The sequence below is a fragment of the Scomber japonicus genome, chromosome 3 (assembly GCF_027409825.1).
Source record: "Scomber japonicus isolate fScoJap1 chromosome 3, fScoJap1.pri, whole genome shotgun sequence".
NCBI classification, from domain to species: Eukaryota; Metazoa; Chordata; class Actinopteri; order Scombriformes; family Scombridae; genus Scomber; species Scomber japonicus.
The window spans coordinates 3,868,352-3,890,349 of record NC_070580.1 but is presented as its reverse complement, the minus strand read 5'-3'; the positions used below and the strand labels follow the sequence as shown (position 1 = coordinate 3,890,349).

The window sequence follows — 21,998 nt, the reverse complement described above, 5'->3', positions numbered from 1 at the left end:
TGACATGGTGTCCTTATCCCTAGTGCCTCTCATGATGTCACATGATGACTTCTCGTTTTAATACACACGACAATAACTCTTGTCATTCTAATAGCTGGTCACTGAAGAGCTAGTAAACAGTCACGTGACAGCAGGAAATGGAAATGTAGCATCTCATTCGCCACACTCTTCGGCCAAGATTCAAACTAGGAAGTGAAAGCAAAACATGAAGCAACATCAGCAGATAAAAGCTTACACTTTAAACTTTAAACTTTACAACCTGGTTCATTGTGTGGCAGCGTGTGAGCGAGCGCACGTCTAACTGCTGATGTGTGGATTCAAAAGATGTGACAGAGACAACAAGCTGCCAGGCTGTTCATGCTGCTGCTGTTATCATGACTGACGTCTTCCCGCCATCCTGCTGCTGCTGCTGTCTGCCTCTTCACTCCTCTAATCACACACATTTAATCCGCAGTCACACTTGATTTGACTCAAAGGGATTATTTCTTTCGTCAAATGAGTCAATACTCCAACCGGAAGTTGATTGTTTTCCCCTCTGCCACATTGAACAGCACCTTCCCATTTACTCTACTTTTTCTTTTACTTTTTTCTTTTTTTAGCGTACCCATTTAACGTTTATATACTTCATATTTTATTTAATGAGGCTGATATAACCTTGAAGCGGAGTTTTAATGTGTGAAATACACACCGGAAGTACACTGCTGTGCTTGAGTGTAACTTGACTAAAAGTCATGTACATCTGGCCGCCTGTTCCAGTCTCTTCCTCCTTCAGTAGCAGGTGAGCATGGAGCTCATGCACAGCCCCGGCAGGTAGCATGTGGGCGGACGTGGAGTACAGCCCGGTGGGAGAGGGGCTGGGGATGCGGGACTTCTGGCTCTATGTGTGGATGAGGAGGGCGGCGGTGATCGCGGCTCATGTCACCGGCTTCGGCCTGACCCTCATCATCTCCCTGCTGTCAAGACCCGGAACCAGTGAGTGCAGACATGGATGTGTCACTAAATCCAAATGATTGTCTATTTAATCTGCTTCAGTTGATGGATTGAACAGCAGTTTAATCATAACTTTATTTGTTGAGGCTCTAGTAATTCATAGCTTTTAGTTTGGTTTAAGGATTACTCATGTAAATAAACCTGATAAATGTAATACACTTCATATTTAATAACCTCTTCCTATGGCTCTACACTTTGAAATTGTAATATATTTAAAGGCTAGTTCTCTTGTCTCAGTGAATGTATGAGGTGAAACCTGGCAGTCACAAATGTATAATACATTAATATGGAGCCTGTTCAGACCTGGCTGATTGTTGGCCTCCAGTATGACTGCTTCCAGAGAACACTTCCTCTGCTGCTCAGCAACACACCTGCCAGCTGTGAAGTCAATGAACTGTTGTTGACAAAAGCAAAGGACAAACATGCAGACAGACAGAGACTGCTTCCTTCACAGTTAGATTTGATTAGATCAAACTACCTTTCCTTCATAACCACCTTGACAATATTGAAGGATTCACTGGATCAATGTTTGTAGCATTTAACACAGCTATATTTAACATATTAATACTCCTTTAATTTTGTTCTGAAGATTTGTAATTATGCTTTATTCATTTCTGTGTAGTATTACTCATTTCTAACAACGTAGTAAATCATGATCACTTTCAGTATCAATATGAATCCTTTCTTACTGTCAACTTTACATTGAGGTGAAACAGAAAAACAGTTTGTGATGAACATTTAAGAAGCTGGAACCAGTGAGTGATCAGTAACTGATCAATGACATAATCACTGAATCAGTCAGAAAACTCTTATCAAGTCACTTTCTGTCAGTCAGAAAAGACAAATCAGAGGTTAAATACAGTACAGTATCATTGAGTGGGATCAGCTCCTTTCACCGTGTGCTTCAGCTGTTTTATCACATATCACATTTTGCCAGCTGTAGGAACTGGTTGAGAAACAAATGTAAGCGGGAACCTCACTTGAATCCTATAATTTGCTAAAATGTGGAAACATAATTAGTTCTGTGATCATGAACAAATAGTTAACATCCATAAATGATTGTCAGACTGTTTACTGGTGTTTCTCTTTGTTGCAGGTCTGTTTTCCTGGCATCCATTGTGTATGTCTGTTGCAGTAAGTTTACAGTCTTATACCTGACTTTACCTTCTCCATCTCTCAAACATGATTTCCATATTTCATAAGTACAACTTAGCATTTCTTAATTATGATAAATTATTATGTGTCAGTTATCTTCTCCATTTATTGATCAGTGTACAAAAGTTCAACCATTTCAAAATCTTCACTTTACATTGAAATCAAGAAAAGGAAAAAAAAATCCAATTCTCAGCCATCAACAGTACTTCTGAAATGACTCTCATGATGTATTGATGATCATATTAGGTTACTTCATTTTCATAAAACCTTGCTCCCTGTGTGAGTGCAGCGGGAGAAATGGAAGAGAAAGTACCACTATGACTATTTGCTTTTCTTTCCTCCATGGTTTTAGGCTTGATACTACAGTGTTGTGCCTTCAGTAATGATTAACACTGGTTACATTTAGAATAGAAAGACAGCCTGTGAGCGTCTGATCTGACATGAAGAATAAATGATTCCACAAATATTTCTCCAGTTGAATATTAGCTCTGAACATATCTTCACCTTCACACCCTGTAGTCACTGAGTCTCCATCCTCCTTTCCACTGTGAATAATAGATAGGAGCGGTAAGTAGGAGGGAGTGCTGCCATTAATGGCCGTGTTGCATCACTGCGTCAGCTATTGTGTTACAAAGTGACCCACACTATGTTGTTATGCGCAGCTTTTCACTATGAAATGGCCTTTCTGTGTGTCATGGCAGCACAGTGTGATGAGTCAGTCATCCAAGTATGTCAGCCATGAATGTCACAACACTTCTTCTCTTTCGTGTCAGGATTTCTCTCACAGAAACCATTTCAAAGCACATACAACAGAAGGCTATTTATAACTCTGTTACACACACACACACACACACACACACACACATACACACATGCATAGGGTTAAGCTGATTTATTGGGATGATAGAGTCTTCTTATTTAAATAAGATGTCATCTCAACCCCAGTCTCCTTTAGACTGATCTCTGACTGTCAGCAGATCTGATCTTAATCTCTCTCTTCCACATTCTTGTTTTTGTTGACAGGTTTTTTTTATTGACATTCAAACAGTCTTCCCCTGATAACTGCTTTGGCAGTTATGCAACAATTCTATACCAGTGCAACCAGACACACCTACACTCCGTACTGTACTGTACTGTGCTGTACTGTAATGTACTGTATTATACTGTACTGTATTATACTTTACTGTACTGTACTGTACTGTACTGTATTATACTTTACTGTAGTATATTGTACTATACTTTACTGTGCTGTACTGTACTGTACTGTACTGTATTATACTTTACTGTACTGTATTATACTTTACTGTACTGTATTATACTTTACTGTAGTATAATGTACTATACTTTACTGTACCGTGCTGTACTGTACTGTACTGTACTGTAATGTACTGTACTGTATTATACTTTACTGTATTATACTTTACTGTACTGTATTACACTGTACTGTATTACACTGTACTGTATTATACTTTACTGTAGTATATTGTACTATACTTTACTGTACTGTGCTGTTCTGTACTGTATTATACTTTACTGTACTGTACTGTATTATACTTTACTGTAGTATATTGTACTATACTTTACTGTACTGTGCTGTTCTGTACTGTATTATACTTTACTGTACTGTATTATACTTTACTGTATTATACTTTACTGTACTGTATTATACTTTACTGTAGTATATTGTACTATACTTTACTGTACCGTGCTGTGCTGTACTGTACTGTACTGTAATGTACTGTACTGTATTATACTTTACTGTACTGTATTACACTGTACTGTATTATACTTTACTCTAGTATATTGTACTATACTTTACTGTACCGTGCTGTGCTGTAATGTACTGTATTATACTGTACTGTAATGTACTGTACTGTATTATACTGTACTGTATTATACTTTACTGTACTGTACTGTAATGTACTGTACTGTACCATACTATACTGTACTGTATTATACTTTACTGTACTGTACTGTAATGTACTGTACTGTACCATACTATACTGTACTCTATTATACTTTACTATACTGTAATGTACTGTATTACACTTCACTGTAATGTACTGTACTGTACCATACTATACTATATTGTACTGTACCTAAAACTATAATTCATTACAACTCAGCGCTCAGTAGTATAACAGCTTAATGATATGTATGGTTTTACAATGTTGCAAACATACTGTAATAATACTGATGTCTGATTGGCTGGCAGGTGTCTGATAAAATCATATATTTGGACATGTAATTGTCATGTAAATGTAATTTCCTAAAATATTCCTTCAAATCCACACTGGTGAATGTAACCACACTATTACACACAATCCACACATGCTTTGCTCCAAATAATGACAACGTGTTTATTTACCACATTTCTTTCTTTTCATCCTCCTCCAGTACTGCCTGTGTATGACTGAAGGCATCCTCCTCTTCTCAGCTGAAGGATCCCCCTTCTGCTTTAAGTCTCGGAAAGGTAAAGTCCGTCTCCACTGGTTCTGCCAGGCTCTGGTCCTGATAGCTGCAGCGACTGGGCTCGGCTTCATGGTGGCCAGCAAGAACGTGTCAGAGCGCCCCCACCTGGTCAGCTGGCACAGCCTGCTGGGCATCTGCACATTGGCCGCCACAGTGCTCCAAGCGGCCTGCGGCTTCTGCGTCATGTTCCCCAAGCTGCTGCGTCTGAACCGGCCCGTGCAGAGGCTGAAGCTGTACCATGCTACCTGCGGCTTGGTGGTCTACCTGCTGGCCACAGTGACCATCATGTCGGCCATGTTCTCAGACTGGTTCCAGGCCACCGTTAAAGGGGTGGCATGGTGGGCTTTCCTCCTGCTGCCCCTCTTTCCCGCCCTGGTGGTGATGAACCAGATCACTAATGGCTACCTGCCCCGCAAGAAGATCACCAGCTAGTAGACATAGAGGATTAGACTGTATTTACTCTGTGGCCACATTGGATTGATGGTTTAATCAGAGGCTCAGAGACTGGCTCAGAGAATCAAAGGCTAAAGCAGCATTTGAAGATGAAATAATCAAAGCAAAGCGCTTCACACTCTAGTAGTCTCATAGACAGAAGAAGAACATGAAAACAAGCGTCTGTCTTCAACCACATATTTATTAAGGGAAGGTTTGAAGCCTGGAACCTAATTTTACAGCTTGTCCTCATCTCTAAAATCTTCATTTAGAGACCCAACATACAAATCTCAAAACACATTACAGCTGATTTTGATCATTTGTGCCCACTAATGATCAATTTGTATTCTTGAATTGAAAATGCAAAATGTCTTCATAAGTACCTCATTTTACCTCACTTGTTATCACATTGAGTCCACGTGATAAATAATTGAAGTCATTTGTGGAATAAATTAATTTGAGGGTACAAATTACACATTTTTGGGCAGAAGTTATTCATTTGAGGAGTCAAACGACTAAGTTGTGTTCTTACCCGTCATACCTTCTTTACAGCATTTATTGGCCAGTAGAAGAACTTCAACTAGAAACATTTAGTGTCCTCAAGCTGCAACCACTGTTCAAATGAAAACAAAAAGGGATTCTCAAAGAATCAGATGACACTATGCATAAAATGTGAATTATGAAGCGCAGATGTGCACACAGACACATGAGGTGTGGTCATCAGTCTGAAAAAGTGCTGGAGGCAGAGCGGAGCTGGTCTACATCTCTGCCTTTGCCTCTCCAGAGGAATATTTGCACTACATATGCAGTGAAAGGAAAAGAGACTCTTTCTGAAGGGATATAAAGCACCGACAGCTGTTTAGTTTAACACTGAGTGTGTTAGCAAGCAGCTCCTGCAATGAAGGTGCAGTGGTAGATTATATACCAGCCTGTAAACTCTATTTATTTATTAATTTGTGGTGTTTTTGTGCTGTCTGTCTCGGTTGCTTACAGGTGCTACATGTAGTCTTTAGCATTTAAAACTCCACAAATATACAACATTTTGTTTCATATCATTTTTTCACATTACACATATTCAATGGCAGAATATGTGTAATGTGTATATAGACATTTGCAGTGATGACCCCAAAAAGAATAACACAAACAGAGCACAAAGCAGATGGACAGAGTTAGCTTGCTGGTCAAGACAGTGCTAGTCTCCCTGTCCGCTGGACACTGAGCAACATTTAGCTAACATGTTAGCTGTAACAGCTTTGTTAGGCCTTAAAGTTGTGTGGCCACCAAAATCACTTCCTTGAGAACCACAAGAATGGATATAACACTGGTTGAAAGCAAATGACACTATTGAGTATTGGGAGTTACATGGTACAAGTTTTAGTAGTTTGTGATAAGGGCTCATTTATCATTAATGAAAGCAATAAGGTAATGTGTTATTAGTGGAATGGGCTCATTTGATTACACAAACTATACACTATTACACTATACACATTATCATGAGAAAGACTATGCAAAGCTACATGTAGCACCTTTGGTTCATGAACTTTTAAAAACCCTTTTCAGTGTGTGTGTATATGTGACATTCAGCATTGTATCTTTTATGTGGTTATCTGTTAGCTGTGCCCTGTGTGATTTTTTATTTTTGCCTTTGTGTTACTTCGTAAACCGAAGGCAAAGGTACAAGCTTTCCTCTAGCTAAGACGTCATCAGTTAGTCCCTCCAGGAACCTAACTGACTTTGATGAATCCAATCCCTTCATTACAAGCTTAAAGCTTTGTCCTGTTCTCTCAATACCTCTGAAATATAGTCATGAGGATATTTTAAAACTGAATCAATCACTGCACTTTTCTATCCAATTTAAAACTGCCAAAGGGCAAATGAATCACAACTTGTTCTAAGCAAACCAGCGTCCTTATGAATGAGCATCCGAAATCATCTTCCTATGCAGAGATTAAGATCTTTCCTGTTTGTAACCATGAAACTAATCATCTGATGTACACAGAGCTTGTTGGGAGAGCTACAGCTTGGAAGCAAGTATTGCCTGACAGGCTGAATTCAGGGCAAATAAAAGTCTGAAAATGGCACAAACAAGTTGCTTTGCTTTGCAGTTATGTAGAAAGCAGCTGTTATTTGGGGTGCAGTAATCAGGACATTGTGGGAAACCCTGCTGGGACAGATTCATGTGGAATATTTTTAATTCTGCTAGCAAACCCAATGCACAAAGACCTATTGGATGTACTGTCTAAACTTCATCTTAATCACTACTAGGCAGCCCATGCCAATACAAATCAGTAGTTTTCTTTTTGATATAATACTAAGCTCATTACAAATCATTGTGTGGTTTTCAAATGGCAGACATATCTTGGTTCTCCTAAAGGACTCATCAATGTAGAATACACTGAATAATGGGAACCTGGAAGAATATCAGGCAATAATAGATAATTTCCAAGATATTTCTTCAGCTTGGACGTTTTAACTCTTCCTTCAGCTTTTCTTTTTGTTTTAAATCTGGATGCAATGAATGTACGCTATTGGGAATTCTTTTTTAAAAATATATATCTTATTTTAAAGTCAAATTATTAATTCCAGAAACTGTGAATCTTCTAATTTCACCATTTTAAAACCTGTGTAGTCTTTGCCTTAGAATGTATTCTTCCCTTCATTAAATTACGTTCTGCTGAGCACAACTCGCTTATAAATAAATGTATTGTTTGTTCTGTTTACTACTCAGGACTTTGCTGTATGAGCCTGTACAGTGTTTGTGGGCTGATCAGAGTGGAGGTTGTGAGGTTTGTACTGATCCCATTCTCGTTGGCAGATTGCTGCCTGTGAACCTTCTGTAATAAACAAATACATACATTTGAATTGTATTTGTTTGTTTATGTTTATTCATAAAGAGACAAATTCACCTTAATGACAGAATCTTAAAAAAAGAAAAGAAAGAAAGCTAGCCTGTAGTAAGGCTATAGCCTTACTTAGATATAGGGGCTGTAGTAAGCCTTACTTAGATGTAGGGGCTGTAGTAAGCCTTACTTAGATGTAGGGGCTGTAGTAAGCCTTACTTAGATGTAGGGGCTGTACATCTGTGGACTCTTGTATTTGTTTTGATGGTGTGGTTTCCTGTTCCTGCATAAGTGGAGCAACAGAATGTGGACAAAAAGTGTCATGTTGAATGCAAAAAATAGGACTTGTCAGAAATGAAAGATTTTAATAATCATACAGAAAGAAATCCAGTGTAAAACACAGTACTAACACTTTGTACTCTGACAGGAGCAGAGAACAGCCTCAACATACTACCTTTATATTCTGCTTTCCTACTTTTAGAGGATCAAGCCAGTAACATGGTGTATTTCTAGCCATGCTAATCAGCTGACAATACTGTTCCAGACTGAACTATCTCAAAATCTACATGCATTAGATGGACTGCCATGAAATATGAACATTGTGACTCCCTGACTTTATCTCTAGTGCCACCAGCATACCAGCAGCTGGATATTTTGGTTTTTAATCATCTACCTGAAGAACTACTGAATGTGTTGCCCAAAGAAAATAGTACAGATATTCATGTCGTCCTCAGAATGAACTATTATAAGTCTGATTATCCTCTGATTTTTCATCTAAAACCAACATTAAGTAAACTTTTTAATTTGTCTAATACTTTGGTTTATGATACACTACCCGCAAAGCTACATACATTTTGTAACAGTTGTATGTTTGTAGCTATTTATCATTTATCATATGCTAGCATGCTAACACACTAAACTCATTTATTCATGTAAACATAATCCCTGCTTAACATTAGCATGTTAGCACTGTCATTGTATGTTTGTATTCTTATGTTAGCATTTAGCCTCAAATGAATCAAAGCCTGGTATAGCTTATTCCTCTCTAGTTGTATACTATTAAATCTATTAAAAACAGATCAATGAGTCACACTTTTGAACACACACACACTAGTTTATTTTAACTCAATCTCTCACACATTGTCCTACTGACACAAAGCAGAGCACCAAATGTGTATTAATCCTCTGCTGAAAATAGTCCCCAAATAATGCACTATATATCCTCCTGTTTGAATAAAGAGTTGTAGTTTGTTAAAAACTACAATGCCTTGCTGTTTTAGGAGATTACTGAAGCTTCTTCTTAAAAATTAGATGAAATATTTGTGTGTTTAACGATTTGCGTCTTCAGTGTGGGCTTGGGGCTGAGAGCCACAGACAGGGTAAGAGAACACAGGGAGTTATTGTTGGTTGTGGTATTTTCTTAGGATTGTTTCAAGTATAAAATAATGCAAACCTTTTCCTTTAATGACCACACATATTAATTAGGACTGCCTCAAAAAAACACAAAACAAAACACAAATTGATCTCACAGTCTTCATCAGTGAATGGAGTGCAGCTGATTTTCACCTTTACAAAACTATAAATCCATATCACATCTCTAGTAGTTGATGAAAAGCATTCTGGGAAGTGTAGTAACAGGAGCAGAAACAGACAAGGCAGCCTGGGGGAGTTCATATTTGCTGTTAGACCTTCAGTGCTCTCTGTGGACTTCTCATATAAACCAACCTGGGTTTCTGTATATAAACTACAGTCAAATACACATTCACCACATTTATTTACAACTGCAAAACTAAATCTTTTCTGGTGGACTAAACATGGACCTGGAGCAATAAGAGTCCTTGGCTTGTGCAGGTCAGTTTAGCCTGGTGTTGTAAGTTGTATCAATGATCAGATTATAATAATAAAACTCCTCAGTGTTCAGCTGGGTCAAAGTTCATAGTTAAGAGTCGGGACCTGTTTGTTTGTCCTCGCAGATGAAAGTGACAGAGCTGTTCAGCAGGTCGTACATGTTGACCTCCACCACCTCCCCCGCTGAGCTGCCCTCTCTTCCCCCTGCCAGAGTCACAAACACCTGCTGTGTAGCTGCCAGCTGTGACTGCTCCTCAGAGATGCCTGACTCCTCCCCCTCGTCACCTGCTGCATCTGTTGAGATCACCTGATTGGACATAGAAGACATGATTTTATTTGAATATACAGTTCTAAAATGAATCATTTTGTCAGAGCAGGGTTCAGAGGTGTGGTCAGCTGCTTGAAAGTTTGATATAACTTTAATTTATAATCAAAGTAACAATCAAATGTTCCTTATTTGTTACCTTTTACACCTGGAATAACTATGTCTTTATATATGAAGAGCAGCTACTTTTTTTGTCAGTGTGGGTATTTTTCTAAAGGCAAGGCAAGGCAAGGTTTATTTATATAGCGCATTTCATACACAATGGCAACTCAATGTGCTTTACATAAAACAAGCATTTAACAGTAAGAATTGGAAATAAAAAAAACATAAAAACATGCAATTTGAGAATTAAGAATAAAACCAAAACATTACAACATACAATTACCCCCCCCCCCCAATAGTAATAAAATATATATATAAAAACTAAAAACAAAGTGCAGAAAAATAGAAAGAATAGAGCATTAAATATAAGGTTGTAGCATAAAATAATCATTTGCTTTAAAGTTATTAAAAGGACATAGAGTGCAAATAAAAGATTAAAATGTAAAATGCTTTAAAAGATCTCAATCATAAGCACAGGAGAAGAGAAATGTTTTTAATCTGGATTTAAAAATGTTCACAGTTGGGGCTGATTTCAGTTCTGCTGGTAGTTTGTTCCAGTTGTGTGCAGCATAACAGCTAAAAGCTGCATCACCATGTTTAGTTTGAACTCTGGGCTCAACTATCTGACCTGAGTCAGTAGATCTCAGAGCTCTACTGGGTTTATATTCTACTAACATGTCATTCATGTATTCTGGACCTAAACCATTCAGTGATTTGTAGACCAGTAGCAGAACTTTAAAATCTATTCTATAGCTGACTGGGAGCCAGTGTAAAGACTTTAGAACTGACTGGGAGCCAGTGTAAAGACTTTAGAACTGGAGTAATGTGCTCTGATCTCTTTGTTCTGGTTAAAACTGGAGCTGCAGCGTTCTGAATGAGCTGCAGCTGTTTAATGCTTTTTTGTGAGAGTCCAGTCAGAAGACCGTTACAGTAGTCGAGTCTACTTGAGATGAAACCATCTGTTTGTGTGTGTGTATGTGTGTGTGTGTGTGTGTGTGGAGGAGGGCCAAGCTGAGGTCAACTGGACTTTGGTGAAATCTGTAATATAGAAAACTATCAGTGTAAAACAGTGCACTCATGTTCAGGAATGCAAAGGATTTCAAATTAAATTTTACTGAGCTGAAGTGAACAGTATTTTCTGAGTATGTGAGTGCAGCAGCAGAGCTCCTTACTGTATGGGAGGTGGAGGCCTGCTCCTGCTCCTGCTCCTCCCCTGCCTCCTGTTCGTCCTGTGCCTCCATGTGGCAGGAGAGTAGGTGCTCCTGCAGCTCCATCTGGGACATGCAGACCAGGGAGCAGAGCGGACAGCTGAAGACCTCGCTGCTCTGGTTCACATGCTGGGTGCTGATGTGCTCCTGCAGCTCCTCCTCTCCACCCAACACAGCTGGACAGTACAGACAACGCACCGTAGACGCAGCCGAGCCTGGAGGACAGACGCACACACTGCTCTTATTTATTCATTTGTACTGTCTTCAGTCACAACTGTGAGGACTTTTCATCTTCGCCTTCTGCTGTGCAGCCGGGGCCAAACAGTCAAACACAGCATTCCTCTTTGAACACAGTTACTTCAAAATAAAAGACAAACAATCTCATTTAAAAAAAGATGTTTGACTAAAGACTAAAATGACTGCTGAGATGCATTTAACAGTAACATATTGATGTTTTTACACAGACTTTTAAGATTGTATTTCTAAAATTGGAAATTCTCAGCTGATTGCCATTTAATCAGCACTATTCAATGAGAGACCAGTGCAGGTTTACAGGTACAGCATAGACACTGCATTGTGTAATTATTCAAATATTTGGAAATGAAATATCAGCATTTATTTTACTTAACTGTTTGATGTCTGAACTGAACTTGTCATAAGAGTAATGCAGGTGCTGGTGTGTGGCCCAGCTAAGATATACAGCATAACTAGACTTACATTTAGGATGGATGTGGAAGGGTGTGACAGTGTGACTGTGGTCTACAGTGAAATTAACCTCTCTACATCAGGTTCTCACTTGAAACTGTGCACAAAAACCCACCCATCATGTGTTTTAAAGAAGATTATCATATCTGCAAAATGTCACGATAATATATTCTATATTCATTCATATTTGTGTTTGAGAGATACAATCTCTCTTGGTCACATTATTCAGAAAAATAACGTGTATTTAAATTCAAGAGATATAGTCTAGTGTATAATATTATAGTATGAGTGGTGTTATATATCAACTGTTCTTCTCATTAAGTTCATTGGACCTAATTTCAGCAAAGATTAGCATTTTTAAATAATACTTTTTTGTCTATACAGTTTTATATCTACATTGGATTTCTAAAAAGCCTAAACCAGGGGTGTCAAACATGCAGCCCGCAGGCCAGAACCGGCCCACCGAGGAGTGCACCGGTCCACTTTCCTTCCTGTGTTCTTTTCCTTCCTTACTTATTTCCTTCCATCTGTCTATCCTTCCTTCCTTCCCTCTTCCCTTCCTCTCTTCTTTTCCTTCCTTTCTTCCTTCTTGTCTTCTCTTCCTTCCTTCCATCTGTCCTTGCTTGCTTTCTTCCTCCCATCTTTCTGTCCTGTCTTCTTTTCCTTCCTTCCTTCCTTCCTTCCTTCCTTCTTGTCTTCTCTTCCTTTCTCCCTTCCTTGCATCTGTCCTTGCTCCGTTTCTTTCTTCCTTCAATCTGTCTTTCCTCCCTTTCTTCCTTCCATCTTCTTTTCCTCGCTTCTTTTCCTTCCTCCCTTTCTTCCTTCCATCTTCTCTTCCTCGCTTCTTTTCCTTCCTTCCTTCCTTCCTTCCTTCCTTCTTTTTAGTGATCTGGCCCACATGAGATCAAATTGGTCTGCATGTGGCCCTTGAATGAAAATGAGTTTGACACCTCTGGCCTAAACGTTGAGATGTAGTTCAAAGCTAGATATCTTTTGGGGTCAAATCATTTTGGTGCAGGTCCACTGTCTACGTTACTGTCTTTTACCTTGGTGCTCAGCTGCTTGGTGTTTGGCCACGCTAGCAGCACTGGGGAAGAACTTGAAGCAGACGTCACACTGAACCAGAGTCTTCAGCTGCCGGGTATGATTAGCAAACACATCGGGGTGGTTGGTCCTGTTATGGTACCACAAACCCGACAGTTGCTGTGGTAACAGATGGAGAGACATTTAACCTTTGTGTCGTCCTCCTTTCCTTCCTTCTTCCCCCTTCCTTCTTCCTCCCTTCTTCCCCCTTCCTTCTTCCTCCCTTCCTTTCCTTCCTTCCTCCCTCCTTCCCTTCCCTTCCTTCCTCCCTCCTTCCCTTCCTTCCTTCTTCCCTCCCTCCTTTCCTTCCTTCTTCCCTCCTTTCTCCCTTCCTTCCTTCCTCCCTCCCTCCCTCCCTCCTACCTTCCTTCCTCCCTCCTTTCCTTCCTTCTTCCCCACTACCTTCTTCCTCTCCCTCCTTTCCTTCCTTCCTTCCTCCCTCCCTCCCTCCTTTCCTCCCTCCTTTCCTTCCTTCCTTCCTTCCTCCCTCCTTTCCTCCCTTCTTCCCTCCTCCCTCCTTTCCTTCTTTCTTCCTCCCTCCCTCCTTTCCTTCCTTCTGCCTCCCTTCCTTCCTTGACTCGAGGACATTAAATGAAATAGAAAGTACTCCACAATTTGTGACACACATTAGACAATGAGCTGTGAGTGGACTCTTTTTCTTTTGACTGTGTAATAAGTGAGCTCACACACTTTCTACCTGATAAGACTTGTTGCACAGGTCACAGCTGAAGGGCTTGCTTCCTGTGTGTGTGGCTTTGTGTTTGTCCAGCAGGGCGGCGCTGGTGAACACCTTGTTGCAGGTGGGACACTTGTGGAACTCCTTCGGGTGGAACTCCTCGATGTGCTGCCGATGCTCCTCCAGTGTAGAAAAGCTCAGACAGCACTTCTGACAGTCATGAGGCTCCGACAGATCTGACATGAAGCAGCAGAAATCAATGAATTAATATCTAATAAATATTCAATGACTCCATTCAAATGTACGGGAAGAGTTCAAAATGATTGCAGTGGGGAGGGAGGCAAAACTATCTATATTTTTGTTGGACCCTCTCCTAACACACTAACATACTGTTATTACTCTGATTCCAGTCTGTGTGATTGGAGCTCTGAGGCTTCTGAGCCTCAAACTGTTGCTCTACATGCTGGATTTTAAATATTAAAAGTAGATATGAATCACGTGATGTTCCAAAAGGGCACAGTCAAATATCAAAGCAAAATTTAATAGTGTCAGTGCACAGTGAGGTGCACAGCAGAGAGGACCACTCAGAACTTTTATGCACTCTTTCAGACTGAGTGGAGGGGTTTTTCTTGCTGTACAGCTGTGAGCACCACAAGCTCTGACAGTAACAGTAACTCTGGCTTTGCTCACAGCTAGTTTGGTTTTAGGCAAGAGGTGATGTGATGAATCTATACAGGTGCAGTAACATGTTGGTTAAATGTAAAACACAAACAAACAGTGAAGTCTCTAATCACCTGAGAAATAAAGATGCTGCATTAATGGACTGATCATCTAATGTTCCAAACTTTAATCAGTTCATTTTAATTCACTCTTTAGTAGAAGAGGTTGGCTGAACAATAACTAATAAATTCCTCTAAAGATCCACATCTATTGTATTTCACTAAACGTGCACATCTGTCCTACTTAGTACTGACTGATTTAAAAACTATTCAGTGAACCAGACAATGAATTTCTGTCCCTCTGGGCAGCGTTACAGATCACTGAGACACTCACACACTCACCAATATGCACTTTGAACAGACTCAAACACTCAAGATGATGTTTTTCTTAATGTGCAATATTCTGAACATGCAATTTCTCACAGCACTTTTTAAAAACGGTGGCATTTTGTTATTGTTTTTAGTTATTATATATTGTGAGGAATATGTCTGAGCTAATGTGTGGAGGATGTGTTCTTTCCACCTTACTAGAGTAGTACTTCAATTTTGTTGTATGGTTTCTTAACAATGAAATGACAATAAAGGCATTATATTCTATTCTATTCTAGCTCACAGAAGCCATCTTTATGAAGTAACTGTTTATTCATTATCATTATATGTTTAAATCTAAGACAGAAGTAAAATAAAATAAAAATCAGGCATGAAAAAAAATAAAAGACCCTCTTCTGCTTTACCAAAAAAGTCCAAGAAAAAGTACATAAGCCTCCTTTTATTCTGATCCCCCTCTTCCTTAATCACACAGTCCCCTAACCCTATGCATGCTTTAACTATTCAACAAAAAAATGATCAAAGTTAAACAACAAAAGATAAACAGTCATGTTAAGAAAGAAGAAGCAGCAGGCAGTGAGCAGACATGCTGGTGTGTTCTTACTGTGGAAGGTGTGCAGGTGTACAGTCAGTCCGCTGGCCTGGCTGTAGCCTTTCCCACATTCCCGACACACATACGGCCGATCACCAGTGTGTGTTCGCACGTGGCGAGTCAGTTCAATGGACTGGGCGAAGACTGCTTTGCAGTACTGACACACATACATCTTCCCTAAAGACACACACACACACACACACACACACACACACACACACACACACACACACAAAATCTGAATCAGCAAGAACTGGACTATCAGACACCAGTGAGATTTCTGATTTTTACCTCACACCAAAATAAACACTTTCTTTGTTACTCTGTCTGTGTGTGTGTGTGTGTGTGTGTGTGTGTGTGTGTGTGTGTGTGTGTGTGTGTGTCTCTCACCCTCAGAGTGTTTCTTCTTGGTGTGGTAAGCAAGTGCAGCAGCCACACTAAAGCTCATGTCACAGTGTTTGCAGTGGTAGGGTTTCTCTCCTGTGTGAAGCCGCATGTGATTCTTCAGAGATGAGTTGGCTCCAAACTTGGCACCGCATTCCTCGCAAGCAAACGGCTTCTCTTCAAAGTGCTCAGTACGCTTGTGGTAAATCATACCTGAAATATATGCAACAAGAGACAACATGAAACAAGAGGAGAGGAAATCCTGCTGTCTCATATGGTGCTGATGCTCACCTAACGGTTTATCACACTTTTATAGTAGGCTACAAGATAAGGTGAGAGCAGAGAGAGAATGTAGATCACACTGTATAAATAATAACCAAATATCAGACCATTAGAAGATCCCTTCATAACGCACTTACAATGTAGGTGATGGAGGACTAAATCCACAGTCCTCCTTATGTGTAAAAAGCTAGTATGAAGCTTCAGCGTCCAAATGAGTCAAATCTTCATCGTCTATGTTTCAATGTTACAGTGTTTTTAGTAGCAAAGTCTTTTTGTTACTATACTTCCACCACAGCTCAACAGGAAACATTAAGAGGGAATTTGATGTTAAAAAAACTGTAAATGTGTCAGATATCACTTGATATGACTAACTCACACTGATGAAGCTGAATATAAACTTCACATCTACTTTTAAATGACTGTGTGGAAACATTGTGGATTTAGTCCTCCATCACTGAACATTGAAAGCACATTTGAAGATCTTTTAATAGTTAGTATGAACAGGAGGAATGATTACATAGAGGAAAGCATCTTTACTGTTCATATGGACACCTGACTGTCAGGTCTTCAGTGTTCTGCCTGAATCAACTCTATGCTCCATTAATAATTAATGATGTGTGTGCAAAATACAACTTAAAGCAAATACGCTACTAGCAGCACTGAGACGCTTTTATTTTGGTGGCTGGATTTGAATACATGCCTGCTGAAACTATGGGTGTAGATTGATTATATATCCATCCAGGTAGTGCACTGTCAAGCTGTTGTAGAACTGTAAATATCTGACCTCTCATCCAGTAGCCTTTATAGATCATCCTGTCTGTATCTGGGATTCTTCACCAGTAAAACCAATGAAACGTTTGATTAACGGCAAAATTGCAAAAATCTACACAGCATCATTCTTGTATTTTCATATGAAACTCTCATCACGACAGCAGTATCTCCTACACATTCAGGTGGAAAGGATGAGAGTGAAAAGCCTGACGTGTGTTGCCTACAGATGTACAGAGTGTGTTCATCCTCACCTGATGGATGGGCAAAGGTGCGTCCACACAGATCACACGCTACCTTCTTCTTGACCCGCGTGGTGTTGCGGTGAGCCTCAGCACGGTGGCGCTGCAGAGCCCTCTGGTTGGCCAGCTTCTCGGGGCACAGCGGACACTGTTGCTGGCACTCCTTGGACATGGAGCAGCGTTTGGCGTGGGCCACCATGCGACACTTGTAGGCGAAACCCTTCTTACACCAGCGACAGGAGTAGGGCTTGGTGGGGGAGCTAGGGGAGGAGGGGGGAGGCGAGGAGTCGTCGGTGGCAGCGTTTGCTTCTTTCTCGTCCTCTTCCGTCTCCTCTTTGATGTTCTCTTCTTCTCTCTCTTCCTCTTGCTTGTCTTCGTTGCCGTTCCCGTTCTGCTGTTCTGAGTCAGCAGCTAAAAAATGGAGATATGGTAACGTTAACAACAGATACATATATGAAAGCAACAGTTTGAGGTGTGTTTTACAGTTTTACCTTCAGTCTGGCCTTCATCTGGCTCCTGCATGTTCCTCTCCTCCTCATCCAGCAGAGAGAGCAGTGGCGTGGGAAAGGCGGAGGGCGCTTTCTTTTGGACAGTGTGGAGCAGCCTGAGGAACGTCCCTTCACTGATCCGCCCCTCCTTCACTCTGCTCATCAGCTTCTCCATCACCGAGCTGGAATCTGAGTCCTCACAGCACTCACACACAAGCTAGCAGGAGCAGAAACATACAGAAAACTCCCACATTGTTCAATTTGACCACTAATAGAACCAGGCCTCAATTTGGAACAAGCTTAAATTGAAGGCAGGTTTTTACAAACTCAACACCTCCTCCTGGTTTATATGTTGTCTTAATAAAGTGAGTATGATGTACATTTGGTGGCTCATTGGGACAATTCATAGAATGGAGCAACAGTAGCTGAAAGAGAATGTAAAAACAAATATGAAGGAAAATAGAAAAGGTTCAAAAGAGGTAAAAGAAAAATGAATACTAAACAAAATTTAAAAAGGGGAACTATGTTTGGTGTGTTAGCAGGTGTTATAAGAAAAAGTAGTGTCGAATATTTTTGTGTCTCTGCGGCAACACATCTGATCAGTTTCCTCAAGTGCTGAGGTTGAGGTTGGGGTTTTTCCTATCCTAACCTGTTTCTCCTGTTCATCCAGGATACTCTGTGCTGCCTGGCTCAGCAGCTCCACCACTGATGGCACGTCACTGAGGAGCTCTATCAGCTGAGAGGAATGTTCCAGAAGACCACAGGCTGGACCATTGGACACCTTGGCTGCTGTTGTATTACCTTCCTCTGTAACGCTCTCTGAGGGTGCAGCTTCTTCAGTCCCTGAGAGGAGAAAAGATGGAGAGGCTTTTTGATTGTATGTAGATGACCCAGTTACCGGTTTAAAATGTTTGTTAACAAGCGGTTGACGTGGCAACAACTCGACACTGACCTGGGGATTCAGAGCGATCCAGACAGATTCTTTTAAATGCTGGTTCCTCTGTGTCTTTACTGTCAGGCTGACATTCTTCCCTCTTCGGCTTAGCCTTCGATTCAGTCTCACCTGAACTGGACTCATCCTTGTTGTGTGAGTCTGAAACTTCAGTGTTTGGGAGCTTGTTGACCAGGGTGGGGGTGGGGGTCTGCGTCTCCGTCTCCGTAGAGGAGGCCGGGGCCGGAGGCTGCTGGTTCACGAGGCTAGTGAGGACGTTTTTAAAGCCGACCGCCACGTCGAACATTTGCAGGCTGTCTGCGGCGGCGACGACGCGGCTGACGTTGTGTTTGCCCAGAGGAAGCTTTCCTGTGTAAACCATGTCCAGCAGACAGCCGAACTCCTGAGAGGACACCACAGCTGTGTCGATGGAGATGGTGTCAGAACCATCCAGGAGAGACCTGATAGACATATAAAGACATTTTTATTTCCTTTTCCCATTCAACAAAGGATTACTGCTCTACAATCTTCCCTTGTTTATCCCATCAGACTGTACAGCACCACAGCTCCCACTCCAGTACATCCCACTCCCACTAATAAGACTGAGGCTGTCCTCACTGTTTAATACCAGGAACATTACACACTTGTATATAGTATCAGGAATTTATGTATGTTGTAGATTTATAGAATTACAGATTATTTCAGAGATGGTTTATTGTATATAGTATTTTATTTTTTATCACTTCACCATTGCAAGACTACTGTTTGTCAATTTTAAATGTTCAATACAGTTTACCTTACCATACCTTACTATTTAATGAATGTGTTAGATAACTACTTAAAACAGAGCAGAGATTATTAGAGGTGACTGGTGATTTTGATCAAGATACTACATGTCTGGTTATTTTACCCACATACTGCAGTGCAGTGCAGAAAATCAGGTAAATGACATAATATGAAGAACATGAAAAAAACTGTGATACATGATGTGATTTATCAGGCACATAACTACACAGAGTTTCTGCAGTGTTCATTACTAAACTTTATACCTTTAAAGACATTTTAATACCACACAGAAAACAATTTAATAGCTTTTTCATGGTCATACTGGTCTAAGAATGACCGAAAACCAGTCAGGATAATATGGCCTAACATTATGAATTTATTGACACCTACATCACATTATTACAAAATAACTTCAATTGATTTAAGTTTCTGCTTATATAATAATGAACTTGTTAGATACTGTAGCTAGCAGTAGTGACAGTGTTTGCTACAGGTCTGATACTGCTGACTGAAACTGGAGCTTATAGATGTAGAACTTGTCCCAACAGCTGCAAACCATACAAAAAAGTCTCAAGTAGGAAACAGGAAATATTTGACTTTTACTTTTTAAGAATCTTCAGGACCTGCAAACATCTACCATTCTAGATGACTTTTACACAACTGACCAAATATTTATCTTATATTACATCATTCTTTAAGTCTGGATTTCATTTGTGAAAGGTTGCTTGAAAAAAAATGCTACACTGATGAGTGTGACAAGACTCAGGCTTCACAGAGCTGCAGAGTTGGATGATTGAATGAATTCTCAGAAAGTTCAGCATTACTGTCAGTGTTAACACCAAAGATACTGTTTACTTATACCCATAAACCACAACATCATACTACCAGACATGACATGAGTCAACCCAGTCTGTTTAATTTGTTTAAAGTGTCTTTATAGTGTCATTTTGTATGACTCTTCTGTTTTTCCTGAGAAAGAGACACTACTCTGAAAAGTGATAGAAAACAGCTCTAAATGCCAGCTGAAGAAAGACTAGTGCATCTTATCAGAATGCAATCTTGGACTTGAGAGTGTAGATATGAGATGAGAACAGAAAGTAACTGTTAATGTCCTTACATAGCAAGTTCTCATCTCATTAAACTGTGTGAGAAAGGTTTAAACCAGCCTTTTACAACCACATTAAATTACTTTTGGACTGGGTCTGTTTATTTTGATTGAGTTGTTAACAGCACATAGTTTTTATCCTGTTTGATTTTCATTGTTAGAGGAACAGCAAGCAGCTAATTATTTTCCCAACAGTACATTCTTACATTCAGCAGGGTTTGTTGCGTATATGCTATTAATAAAAGCTGCACTAAAATGCAATAGACAGTCTTGGTCACAGTATATAAAAAGCATTATATTAAAAGTGAAGGGAATTTACAGACCTGCATACTGTCTTTCAACTTATTTATGAAGACATGAAAACTGAACATTTAGACAATTTAGAGCTTGATTTGATTAATCTTGAATTAGCTTTAAGTTGTTGGGCTGATCTCTGCAAATCATCCATTCAATCCCATGATCAGCCTACCTGAACAGCATGCTGGATGCAGCCAGCACCAGTTTATGTGCTCGATGAGGACTATCTCCCACCAGGATGGTACAGTCACAGAACTGGCCCTCCTTCCTCAGGGCCCACAGCTGCTGCATCAGCTGGCTGCTGTAGTTAGGTAGCTCCATCATTTTGCTGGATGTTGTGGAGCAGCAGAATACTCTGCTCCCTTTAGTGTGAAGAGGACATGTAGAACTCAGTTTAGAAATTGACAGGGTTTTTTTCATTCTCAACAATGTGCCAAAATATACAGTATTGTAATTAACCTGAATACTGATCTATAATTCGGATCCACTGGTAAGATGGCACACATTTCATACAGAGAGGCACATATTGCGTTTAGATGATTATTGGAACAATGAATGGAAAGTAAACAAGACAAGCATTCTGTTGGAGCTAAGCTAAGTTAATGAACATGTTTGTGTATTAAATGTATGCAGAATAGTGAATGTATCCCAAACATTCCAACAGTTAATGTGTTGTGGTGCATATCTATACCACTGACTGTATGCAGAGTATAAACACTATGTACCAATAAGCCAGTCAGCATGTATTCCGTTTGAATGGACTTCGGTATTAAAGAGTGGCCTGTCTGTCAGATACTGTTTATAAGCCACTGTTCTTATTAGCAGCTGTCTGCTTGATCAGGTTTAGTTATTGTTAGATAGCTTATTTATATTCATTAAATATAAATACACACGCTAGCCCGCTGTAGCAGGCTTACCGTCACTAGCTTTAGCTTCGGGTGCTAATGTACTATCTAGCAGGGAACTAATGTTCTAACAGTGAAAGTGATCGGGATACAGGAGCAGTTATAGTCTGAATTAAAGCTGAGACTCCAGCCTCCACTCACTGGACGTATTTACCTTGAATTATTCAAACGATCCGTCTCTTTATTTAAACTTCTTTGCTGAACAACTCTGCTGTGCGCAATAAAGCTTCGCCGTTTTGAAAATGGCGACAGTCGGTACGGCAAGCAAATGCCGTAGCTTCCGGCTAACAGTCGGTGTGTCGAGCGCTTCAAGCTGCAGTTATTAATGTGTCTGGT

The 21,998-nt window shown here is 40.1% G+C and overlaps 2 protein-coding genes across 2 annotated transcripts; one reads left to right on the top strand and one right to left on the bottom strand.

The window, feature by feature from the left end:
* Positions 1-763: 763 nt before the first annotated feature.
* Positions 764-7,911, top strand: LOC128356249 (probable transmembrane reductase CYB561D1). The gene is made up of 3 exons (XM_053316734.1): positions 764-972; positions 2,087-2,124; positions 4,543-7,911. The coding sequence occupies exons 1-3, from the start codon at positions 816-818 to the stop codon at positions 5,047-5,049; spliced, it is 702 nt and encodes a 233-aa protein (XP_053172709.1). The 5' UTR covers positions 764-815; the 3' UTR covers positions 5,050-7,911.
* Positions 7,912-9,448: 1,537 nt separating this feature from the next.
* Positions 9,449-21,889, bottom strand: zbtb40 (zinc finger and BTB domain containing 40). Its single transcript, XM_053316729.1, has 12 exons — positions 21,817-21,889; positions 20,930-21,119; positions 18,591-19,030; positions 18,288-18,481; positions 17,642-17,855; positions 17,163-17,561; positions 15,865-16,071; positions 15,487-15,651; positions 13,858-14,072; positions 13,124-13,280; positions 11,337-11,587; positions 9,449-10,044 (listed from the first exon to the last, which is right to left on the bottom strand). The coding sequence occupies exons 2-12, from the start codon at positions 21,079-21,081 to the stop codon at positions 9,829-9,831; spliced, it is 2,610 nt and encodes an 869-aa protein (XP_053172704.1). The 5' UTR covers positions 21,082-21,119; positions 21,817-21,889; the 3' UTR covers positions 9,449-9,828.
* Between the last annotated feature and the right edge of the window lie 109 nt (positions 21,890-21,998).

What these genes read in the sequence shown, in the direction of transcription:
- zbtb40 (XM_053316729.1), bottom strand. Translation starts at nt 21,081, where the DNA reads ATGATGGAGCTACCTAACTACAGCAGCCAGCTGATGCAGCAGCTGTGG. An exon ending in AGATGAAGGCCAGACTGAAG is followed by an intron (nt 17,562 to 17,641) that starts GTAAAACTGTAA and finishes TCCATTTTTTAG; the next exon opens with CTGCTGACTCAGAACAGCAG. An exon ending in CCAAGCAGCTGAGCACCAAG is followed by an intron (nt 11,588 to 13,123) that starts GTAAAAGACAGT and finishes TCTGTCCTCCAG; the next exon opens with GCTCGGCTGCGTCTACGGTG.
- LOC128356249 (XM_053316734.1), top strand. Translation starts at nt 816, where the DNA reads ATGTGGGCGGACGTGGAGTACAGCCCGGTGGGAGAGGGGCTGGGGATG. An exon ending in GCTGTCAAGACCCGGAACCA is followed by an intron (nt 973 to 2,086) that starts GTGAGTGCAGAC and finishes TCTTTGTTGCAG; the next exon opens with GTCTGTTTTCCTGGCATCCA. An exon ending in CATTGTGTATGTCTGTTGCA is followed by an intron (nt 2,125 to 4,542) that starts GTAAGTTTACAG and finishes ATCCTCCTCCAG; the next exon opens with TACTGCCTGTGTATGACTGA.